This window comes from Stegastes partitus, unplaced genomic scaffold (genome assembly GCF_000690725.1).
Source record: "Stegastes partitus isolate 25-593 unplaced genomic scaffold, Stegastes_partitus-1.0.2 Scaffold28, whole genome shotgun sequence".
NCBI lineage: Eukaryota > Metazoa > Chordata > Actinopteri > Pomacentridae > Stegastes > Stegastes partitus.
The window spans coordinates 167,293-178,177 of record NW_007577759.1 but is presented as its reverse complement, the minus strand read 5'-3'; the positions used below and the strand labels follow the sequence as shown (position 1 = coordinate 178,177).

Sequence of the window (10,885 nt, the reverse complement as noted above, 5' to 3'; positions counted from 1 at the left end):
TTTTTATTCAAATGAAATTTAAATGGTGGAAAATGTCAGGCATAGTTTTAATATCTTTTCATTAAAAGTGTGTCTGAAATTCAACTTCATGTGTCTCCAGGGCGCGTGCTCATTCTGAAGGTGTAGTGTTTGATATAAGTGCATAAAATTAACGACACAACAGCCAGGTATATTTAACAATATATATTTCCATTGTCAATGTACATTCCATTTCGACATAAGCTTTCTTCACAAACAAAAAGTTGGCATCTAAATAAATACTATATAAAATAGAACTTCAAAATAAATATCTATAAAGGGAACCTTTTATATGAGATTTTTTTCTTTTTGTTATATCTAAACAAAAAAAAAAAACAAAAGCACAGATCTCGTTTCTTAATCCCCAACAATGACATTGCAAAGGTATAAAGGAATGGAGTAGCATCACCCAACTCTATGAGACCTCCTCTTGTTTGGGTTGAAAATAATAAAAATAAAAAAAATTCTGCGCCTGCCAATGAGTGACACAAAAGGGGGGTATGGGTTTGTAAAAGTCACAGCATTGTAGCAAAAAAAAGAAAATAAAGAATATAATTTAAAAAGAAAGGGTTTAATATTTGTCGACGTTGGCGATTATTCCACCCCCTCGAACAGGCTAGCGAGCACATGTGATAGTATAAAGCTAACGCGAAGTAGTGAAGAACATTACTTTTTGCAGTGACAGAGCTGAGAAAGAAAAAGAAAAGACAGCAACTGTTGGAGAAAAAAAGAAAAAGAAAAGAGAGGTCCACTGGTGAAAAAGATGGCATAGAACACACAACTCAAGAGAGAAAAAACAAAGATGGGAAGGAAAACAGCGAGAAAAAAAAAGGGGGGGAGAGAGACAGACGTGTCTTTCTCTCCTGTCTCTGTGGTATGACAAGTTTATGCACAGCAGCTGTGTTTGTCAATCAAGGAAGGCCAAGGGTGTTTGTTGGACAATTTCTCAGGGAGGAAAAGAAGGAGGGAAGAGAGGAAGGAAGGAAGAAAAGCGAGAAAGAGAGAGAGAAAAAAAGAGAGAGAGAGAGAGAGAGAGAGAGAGAGCTGAGACACTGAGCAGTAACAGCAGGAAATGGGTTGATAGGGGCAGATTGTGTTCCCTGTGTGGATTCAATGAGTCCACAGTCTTTAGGACTCTGAGAGGAACCAGGGAATTAGCTTAGCCTCTCGACTGCTAATGAGCCATGGATAGCATAAACAGCAGGAGTTTTTTTTTTTTTCCTTCTTCTTCTTTTTTATTGCAGGGCACACTTTTCTAAATCAAGTGCTAGTGATAGAAAGACCTGTCAATTTATGTTACCCCCATCTAGAACCTTCACTCTCGCCACCCTCCTTTTTCTTTCTCTCGCAACCTCAAAAACATCTTATTCTTACCCTCAAAATATATATCTAATATATTCTCTATATATTTTGTACTGAATTGTAGTTATAATGTACCATGCAATCTTTCAAGGACATTTAAAAGTCTCTTCTAAAGAACACAAATGTTGTGAAACTATTTACAGCAAATAACATTTCACCTGCATAGCTCTATTACTAAATATATTGTCAAAACATTTGTGATTTTTGCTGCCCATCTACACCTACTAGGCTTTTGCCCAGTCACACAATCATTCTCAGTTTTGGCACCTTTCTCTCAGACTGAATTGCTAGGTTTTGAAATATTGCCTCATACATTCAAGACTAAGGACCGTGTGTGTGTGTGTGTGTTTTTTTTTTTTCTTTTTTTTTTTTTTTTTGTTTTCCTGTGTGATATCAGCTTTGTGCAACAAGACAAATACAAGTATGAGCAAAGTTTAGGCACCCTAATGGAAGTTAAGGGTCCGACATGTAAGAGAGGTGGTGTGTTATGGAGCAACAAAGACAGTATGCCTTTATGCCAAACGGAAAACGGCCGTCTGTATTAAAGGGCAGCACGCCTTTAACGACCAACTGCCATCAAGTCCGTTTGGCAAGAGTGCATAACAACTGTGATCACTCAGACTGCGAAAACATGCTACTGTATAATAGCTTCCTTTGGCAAAGTCCTAAGAACATCATGCAAGCCACAAAAATAGACTTCAAGAATAAAAGAGAGACTATCTGACTTACGCAGCTATGCAGCATAATGATTTGAATTTAATGAAGACACTGGTGTGTGTGAGTGTAGAGGGGGAGGGGTGTGTGTGTGTGCGGACTAAATGTAGTGCACGCCAACGAAATGCGAGATAGCTGAGGTGGTTAATACTGTGCTTTAGTACATCCTTTAAGGGGTTCGCGTCTTCCTAAAAAGGTTGTGCAAGTGGCAGGTTTTGATTTTGACAAAAGGCTGACTGGATACAAACACAACAGCAACTTTGCTATGCTTTCTCTCCACCTCTTTGCTCTCTTTTCACTTGCATCCCCTCCCTCCGGAAACATTATTTTCTGGCCAGTTTTGTCTCTCACTTAGCTTACTTGTTTTAAATTATTCACTATTGCCTTTTTGCCCCTAAATGTTTCTTTGCCTTTTTGTGCAAAGAGGAAGTAGACCAGGCTCTTAGGCAGTTTAGAAATCAACATGCAGTAGGCCAAGTTCTAGAGAGGATTACTGTAGGAGTCCCTGAGAAGGTTGGGTGTACGTTTCTTCTGTTTTTTTTGTTTTGGATTTTTTAATTTTTATTTTTTTTTAAACACATTTCTCTACTACAAATTGACTTCTAGCACGGTGGGTACCCATTAGACTAGAGCATGCAGGTCATGACATGCATTATGTCTGAGGTGATTGGTGAACAGCATTCAAAATACTTCAGAATGTCTAGGGTTCACCGCCCAAAGATAGAAAAACACACTGTAAAGTGATTATCTCTCACTTGCAGCACAACTGCTTACGCACAATACAGAGTGAGAATCATGGGAAATTACAATTAAATCTAAAAAGTTTTGTTTTTACAGCTCCTCTGTGGAGATAAAAACTTAGAGATAAAATGTTAGGGAGACCAAGCTAGCATCTTTAAGGTATAAGAGGGGGGAAATGGCAACACTAAAAGATGGTGATCACCATAACAGTGGAGAGAGTAAGTGTTGGTTTCACTCTTGCTATGGCCTATCATAAAGCCACAGTATAGGTAACCACTTGTTTTCATGTTTGACACCGGGCTGTGCTTCTGGGGCTGGGAAAGGGGCTCATAGATATCTATCTCCATCAGCAATTTCTCCATCATCTGAGGATCAGCAACCAGCTTCTGGTTAGTTAACGTTACAAAACTAGCTGAGAAATATTGAGCAGCAGAGAGGTACAATGACTTTGTGCCTTCAGCCATCTTCGCAAAACACAAACACCAGTCCCACATTCTAGTCTCTTCTTCTTGTGTCACTCTTACATAAAAAGAAAGAAAGAAAAACATCTAAGAGGGCCTGTTAGCTATTCATACTAGCCAACTCTCTCAGATAAGGCCCATTTTGATCATCCACCCTATCAAACACAGGTCAAGAAGCCATTTAAGTACCTTTGTTTTACATAAGTCATCTTCCAGCAGATTAATGGGGTAGTTTAATGGGTTGGTGTTGGATTGTCCTATCCATAGAGAGCGAGCAAGTACTGTGTGATCCTGTCCATTTTTGTAGCAAGGCCACCACCAGACAGTTTGGTCCAGTATCATGACCCCTGCTGCTGCTTCTCTAGTGTCCCAACTTTTGCTTCCATGCCTCCATTTTTACACACTGGGACACTCACACCGCTCTGCGAGTTCTTGCAGCGGCAGCCGGGCCTGCTAACATTGTCATAACACTTCTGTCCCAGTTTAGCCAGACCCATAGCTGGCAGATAGCAGACCAAGCAAGGCAGGACAAAAGAAAGGGCAGCCATGAAGGACCAGCGCGCGCAGCAGTTGGCCTGGGAGCACGAGCAGGGCTTGTCGGCACAGGAGCCCTCGTCGTCCTCGTCCTCGGTGCAGTGGTAGAAGATCCCTTTGACCAGGCACATGCAGGTGGCTGTGTCCACCAGGCTCTGAGCAGAGCACAGGCACTCCTGGTTGCAGACCCAGCAAGAGGGTAGGGTTCGGGGGAGCGTACACTCTGTGCACCGGCACTTGCCGCAGTGCTCGCAGAGAAGGAGGTGCTTCTTCTCAGCCGGGGAGGAAGGGATCAGCGCCAACCCCTGCTGACCCCCAGTGGGGCACATGCCTCCCACAGGCATCTTTGCAGACTTGAGGTCCAGCGATTTAGAGGAGGAGGAGCAAGAGGAAGAGGAGGTGAGGACCTTAGATTCAGAGGAAGTGAAGCAGCCTGTAGTTCGGGTTGTGATTGTGTTGATGGGGCCCTGGGGAGGGTGCAAGTTCGGGTGGTGGTCCACCGTCGGGGTGGGCGCAGCGTGATCCAGCAGCCTCTGATCAGATGAAGTGCTGCTGCTGCTGCTGATAGAGCTGGGTCTTCCACTGAAGGAGATCCAAGGGTGGGTGGTGGTGTCCTGGTGTGGGTGTGGCTCGCACCTGCCCTGCTGGTGGGGCTGGTGTTGGTGATTGTGATGGTGGTTGTGGTTTGCCCCAAGGAAGGCCTCCTGATTCTGACCAAGCCAGGTGATTCTTCGGTTCACAGACTTCTGGCTCGGGGGCTGCTGGGAGACAACGGCCGGGCTGTCGATGTAGTCGTTCTCCACGTGCGACGACTTTATCTGGTCAATGGGGTAAATGGTGAGAGGGTGCTGAAGACGGCCGTAGGGCACTCGACTGTCCAGCAGGGGCTGGGATATGAGGGAGGAGGACACTCCGGGGATGTGGTGGGGAACCCTGGACTCCATGTGTAGGCTGGTGCCTCGCACGTCTTCACTCTAAAGCAGCATTTAGCAAAACTGCAAAGACAGATACAAAAGAGATAGTTATGGTTGACTGCATCAGCTGGGGAGCTTTTGCTTTTTCACCCTCTTTTTCTTTCTGCAGGTCCAATCGTAGGCCACAAAAAAGCGAAATATATTACAAAAAAGGGAGACAGCTGTGTATTTTACACAAAATTAATAAGAACAAAATTCTTCAAATTTGACAGCAATCTCAGCTACAAATAATAAACCATGAATCCCTGAACACCCCTCTCCTTAATTTAATCACAGTAGACTTGTTCAATGTCTTTTGGTGTATCCACATGTATTCAACTTTGCCTTTAATCACATGTGATTATACGACAACTACTTTCCCCACATGACTGACACTTTACTGTAATAAATCACATAATGACTATCAGAGAGCAACAGATCACCACATTTGAAATCAACACCTCAGACAGCATCTAAAACACGTTACACATAATTCACTACAGCCAAGACAATAATTTAATCTTTAAAACCAAAGTTTCTCAACAGAAATCTTTTCTTTTTTCCAGGGAGGATCTTTGCAATTATCTGAGTGTAGAGTTTCCAAACGATGGTGATTTTTGGACCGAATACCAGCAGGGTATTCAGTCTAAACCTCCTCCATTCTAACTTTGACATTAGAACAATAGAAGTTGGGCTCTCATTGCCTCCCCTCCAAAGAGCAGGGAGCACCAGAGAGCAGGGCTTGCATGCAAAAGACTCAAAGATGCAAAACAAGGCAGAGCAAAGAGATGAGAAGGTTGCCAGAAAAGAGGACTTCAACAGTCACAAAATGACTACAAGAGGCACAGAATCACTTAGTAACAAGACAGATAATATTTTACTTTAAGTAACATAATCTAACCTATACTTATATGTTTTTACATTTCCTCTCTCAATAGCCAGTGTGTATAAACATCGGGTCTGAATCTCGGAATTTGTCAATGGAGCTGATTTTATGAACTACAGATTTTTGTGAATGAGAGCTGCTGGCTGCAGCTCGGTGTTGCATGAATCAACGCGCTCCAGTCATGAAGAGACTGAATGAAACTGGTTTCATCCATTTCATCAATGAATGCACGACAGACTACAGATCTAACTTACTTTACAGGAAAACGACAAAACCGCAGCCCAAAAGATATTTCCACTGACCCACATCTTTATATTTAATTACCTTACGGCAAAATATAACCCAGTTTATCCAGACCCTAACATGAATTATGATTCTGCTATGATATAATTCAGGCAGCCAAAATGATCCAAGAACCTGAAATCGTCGTGTTGCGCGTTATTACGCACATTAACCTGCTGACTGATGATCCATTTTATTCGAAAATGTGTTAGTAGTCGCTTTGCTTGACCGTCGGCTAATGTTGATCTCCTTTTTTTTTTTTCTTTTTTCCTCTGATTTGCAAAAGCCTGGTTGAGAAACCTGTTGCGACATTGCTGGCACCGACACAAGCGCTTGTGATCGTCAAATCTAGACCATTATGAGCTCCAAGCCGGAACTATGCGTGTGCAAGTGCGTGTGTCTGTGCATGTGTGTGTGTGCGTGTGTGTGTGTGTGTGCGTCCCTCCCTTCAATATGTGAATGGACTGAGTCATAAAAACCGGAGGCGGCCGCTCGGCATACTCAAATAGCATGTTTATATAGGCATTGTAACCACGCATTCAACACCTCACCCGTGATATCTGTAAAAAAAATAATAATAAAAGCACAGGCTTTATAAAGATAAATGGAACAGTATGTGCCACCAGACAGACAGCTGGGGTTTAGTTTTATTCGGAGGCAGTTTGGTGCGTAGTTTGATGCGTAAAGGTGGACGCAATCGTTCATGGCAATCAAAAAACAGCTGATATACGAAGAAAAAAAAGTGCTTTTTCAAAAAACTGGCAGTTGGCCGGATAATAAGACGAAACAGCGAATGGTAAAAACACCTGACACAACCGACATGATGTGCCAACCAGGCGGTCGCTGCAGAAGGACACACGCAACCGAGCCGCCCGAGATAAAACATACAGGCGTCAGAGTGGACCAAGATTCAGACAGAGATTTGAAATGTGCTCCGCTGGCTTTTTCTGGCTCTTTAGAAGAAGAAAAAAGAAGAAGCCACAAATAGCGACGCAATAGATACTGAAATGCGTATCCAAAAAAAAAAGAAGAAAAAAAAACTGCGTTTCGAACAACATGACATAATTTCCCTTCTCTGTGCTTTACCTTGCTTTTGCTCCCGAAATCGGTGTTTAAATATTGACTTAAAGCGCAAACACGACTCGGTGAAACAGCTTGTTGCAAAATAAGAGTTTGCAAGCGCGTTTTCGTGCCTGCGATCCAGCGGATTGAAGTGGGGGGACAGTCATGTGTAGGCAGCAGGGGAGGGAAGGGAGAGGAGAGGGAGGAGGGGGGACTCGGCAGTTTGGTTCGTACAGCCACACGCTCACTAGTTACCAGCATTTAACCAGGATAAAACAGCAGAGGTGAGGACTTACTGTGGTTTCAGGATACAATTCTCATCTCTTCGTTGCGCACGACGTTTGCGCGCAGGCTATAGTCCCAGTCCGAGAGAGTGAGTAGCTCCACGAATGTTCAGCAAAGATAAGTCCAAATGTAGGGGAGGGGGGGTATAATCTGAACAAGGTAGAGGCAAAAAAAGGCAAGCGGCTCTCCAGCACTATATTCACCACTCGCTGGTGCATAAAAGGCGACTGCGGTTGTGGACGCAGAGCTTTGGATATGATGTTGCAACCACCGAGGGGGAGGGAAGTGAGTTTTTATGAATGGGAGGGTAGAGGATAGGAAAAGGGACGGCACTGCGCAGATGCATCAGCTTTTTTTTCCTCCTCCTCCTTTTTTTTTTTTTTTTTTTTTTTTTGTGAATGGGAGGGCAGAGCGACTCGGGAGGGCTGAAATGCGGAGGTTACATTTTTATGAATGGGGAGGACTCCGAATAGCATTGCGCAGGCGCGATGCCTAGATTTTTATGAATGGGAAGAAATGGCGAATGAGGCGTGTGTGTATGAGAGGAGGAGGGTGAATGAGGCAGTGGGGGGATTTTTTTTTTTTTTTTTTTGGTCACAAGGGCAATGTCAGGCCTAATTTACATAAAGAGTCGGCTCTGATGCCACTCTGGCTTCGTTCTAACGCTGCTAATTTATTGATAAGGCCAAGATTGCTCTGCTCCACGTTACAGAAGACGTAATTGTGGGGGCTATTGTGTAACAGAGGAGGGAGAGAGAGAGAGAGAGTGGCGTGTGAGTGAGCTAAATCTGCAATGAATTCATTTATTTATTTATTTCACTGCTGGCAAAATCTGATGTCTGATATTGATTTTGATGAATGAGTGCCAAATGTCTGATGAAAAAAAAAAAAAACAACAACACGAGGTTGCAACCATGTGCAAAGGCACGGATCTGCAAGAATAGGCCATTTTATTACATGCAAAAATAGTGGAAATCTAATCTTCTCGACGAAGACATCAAGATGCCAGAGGTCACATGCCTCAGCTGGATTAGCCTAAATAACAGCCGCTTCCCCTCTCTTGTGTTCCTGTTCTATCTAAAGCCATTTATTGCACGGACAAGGACGTGCCCTTCCTTCCTCTGCAACAATGTGAGGTATGACTACAGCGTCTATGTTAAAAAAAAAAAGAGGAGATGGAGGAGGAGGGGGAGGAGGAGGGTGGTGGTGGTGTTGGTGGGGGTTATAACGCCTACTCGAAAACGCAAACCAGCATGAGGGCAGGCAGGATTCACAAAAGGACAGGATGTTGTTGATTTGTACCGAAACCACACGGAGGAAATGAGTGTGAATTTCCTTTCTCTCTGACATCCCAGTGTGTGTGTGTGTGTGTGTGTGTGTGTCTGCCCTCACCCCCACCCTCCCCACTTTGCCTCCCTGCCTCAGCTTGGGGCTTTTAACCAGTCAAAGGTTAACAGTTGCCCCTTTATCCGTTTGCACACATCACCATGGCAACCACTACACCTCCAAATTGGGATTATCGTTTTGAAGAAAGCCAGAGAACAAGAAAGGAAACACAGGGAAAGATTTCAATATTTTTTTTTGAATTGGATGGACTGTTGGATGAATAATTAAATCTGTAACGTCAGAAACATCTCTTTTTGAAATCCTAACCCAGTGGATATACTGTATACCTGTTCATATTTTCATTCAAACAACATTTCCAACTCGTGTACATAAATGATCAGAAACACTGTATTTGTTACTAATAACTAAACGTATTCCTGTCATCACAACCTGCACAATTTGCACTAAACTTGTGGGTCACTTTAAACATGCTGTTTTGCACATATCTATATAGCTGTGCACTTATTTTTTTCTTTAACCTGTTGCCTTTGTTTAAATGCATGCGTGTTGTGTGTGTGTGTGTATGTGTGTGTAAAGAAAAAAATAATTTTTATTGATCCCCCATTTGGGGAAATTTACACTCCACAGTAGCATCCAAAAATACAGAAAGAAAGTCCAAGAAAATAACAATAAGTAAGTAATATGCATCCCCGGTGTCCGCACACAGCAGGTCCAAGGCCCTCAACGTTTACATGGCATAATAGTGAGTTTAAAAAAATAAAAAATTATTACTTTTTTAAATGNTGCCTTTGTTTAAATGCATGCATGTTTTTGTGTGTGTGTGTGTGTGTGTGTGTGTGTGTGTGTGTGTGTGTGTGTGTGTGTGTGTGTAAAGACACTGAGAGCAATGTAAAAGCAGTAAAAAAAATATTTGTATGTATGCAGATACCCAACCGGTAAAGCTAATTCTGATATCAGCAAAAGTTAAATCAAAAGTTATTATTCAACAGTAGCAAATATATGAAAACAGTCAGAGTCGCATTGAATAGAATAGAATAATTTTTATTGATCCCCCATTTGGGGAAATTTACACGCCACAGTAGCATCCAAAAAAATAGAAAGAAAGTCCAAGAAAATAACAATAAGTAAGTAATATGCATCCCCGGTGTCCGCACACAGCAGGTCCAAGGCCCTCAACGTCTTCGGTGAACATTCTATTAACTAATTTACATGGCATCATAGTGAGTTTTAAAAAAACAAACTTTATCACTGTTTTTAATGCTTTCTATCAATGTTGTTTTGCTATATATATATATTTTACAGTGTGTCCAATATTTATAGGCCCACCAGGATTTAAAGCGTTACTCAGTGTGTGCGTCTAAATATGTGACCTCTTGCATATTTGTTTTCTTTTTTTAGTCCAATTTGAATGGGCTGTTTTTTATAATGGCAATTATGTTGTATAGTCATATGAATATAAGTAAAAGTAAGGATCGGTGTCTGCTGAAATACTTTCACTTGACTTCTACTTTGTACATAGAAAAGACCTTTAAATTATAGGCCTATATATATAAATCCGCTCTAGTGGGGCTGGCTACATTGCATGTCCAGTTTCATTAATCTATTGTGGATTCAACTCCACTGTGTCTTGTGATCAAAACTTTAGCTTACATTAAGTGCAGATTCCTTTGTGTTTCAGTATCTACTGTGCAGCAGCTTTGTAAAAACAGCACAATGTGCTGCTGACCTGCTAATGTTAATAAGTATTTATGTGGATTTTGCTTTCTGTTTGCAGGGATAACTCCAGTATGAAGTGACTGAAAGAAGCAGTGTCACAGATGTATTATAAAAGAATGGAAGCTTTCATAAAATAGGCCTCCTAACAAATGGCAGCCTCTCTTTCCTTTTCCTCACTTTTCTGTCTCCCTCTCTGTGTCTGTCCTGCACACACAGACAGGCAGAGATGCACAAAGACACATACTGTAGATACTTGCAGATTTCTGTCCGCAGCTGCGTGGCTTGCAGGCATGGCCTACATGAAGTGCTTGTTGAATTGTAGATTTTTCGTCGGTGTGATCATCCAGGCATACATGCACGGAAGGGAAGGCCTAGATTTCTCTCTAGAGTCTTCCCTCCCAGCCCTTCTTCCTGCCACATCTGCTGGCTACTGCTGTGAGTTTGGGATTATAATGGACAGCCCCATCTGCTTCATTGTTTGTAATGTAAAAGTATTTTCAAGATTTGCTTCTTCTACATTCCTA

General features: G+C 42.3%; 1 protein-coding gene across 1 annotated transcript; it reads right to left on the bottom strand.

Annotated features, from left to right (window-relative positions):
- Nucleotides 1-168: 168 nt before the first annotated feature.
- spry4 (sprouty homolog 4 (Drosophila)) lies at nucleotides 169-7,580 on the bottom strand. The gene is made up of 2 exons (XM_008298139.1): nucleotides 7,310-7,580; nucleotides 169-4,825 (listed from the first exon to the last, which is right to left on the bottom strand). Exon 2 carries the CDS (start codon nucleotides 4,772-4,774, stop codon nucleotides 3,635-3,637), a length of 1,140 nt encoding a protein of 379 aa, XP_008296361.1. The 5' UTR covers nucleotides 4,775-4,825; nucleotides 7,310-7,580; the 3' UTR covers nucleotides 169-3,634.
- Between the last annotated feature and the right edge of the window lie 3,305 nt (nucleotides 7,581-10,885).

Bases quoted from the DNA above. Each gene is read 5' to 3' on its own strand.
- spry4 (XM_008298139.1), bottom strand. From the start codon at position 4,774: ATGGAGTCCAGGGTTCCCCACCACATCCCCGGAGTGTCCTCCTCCCTC.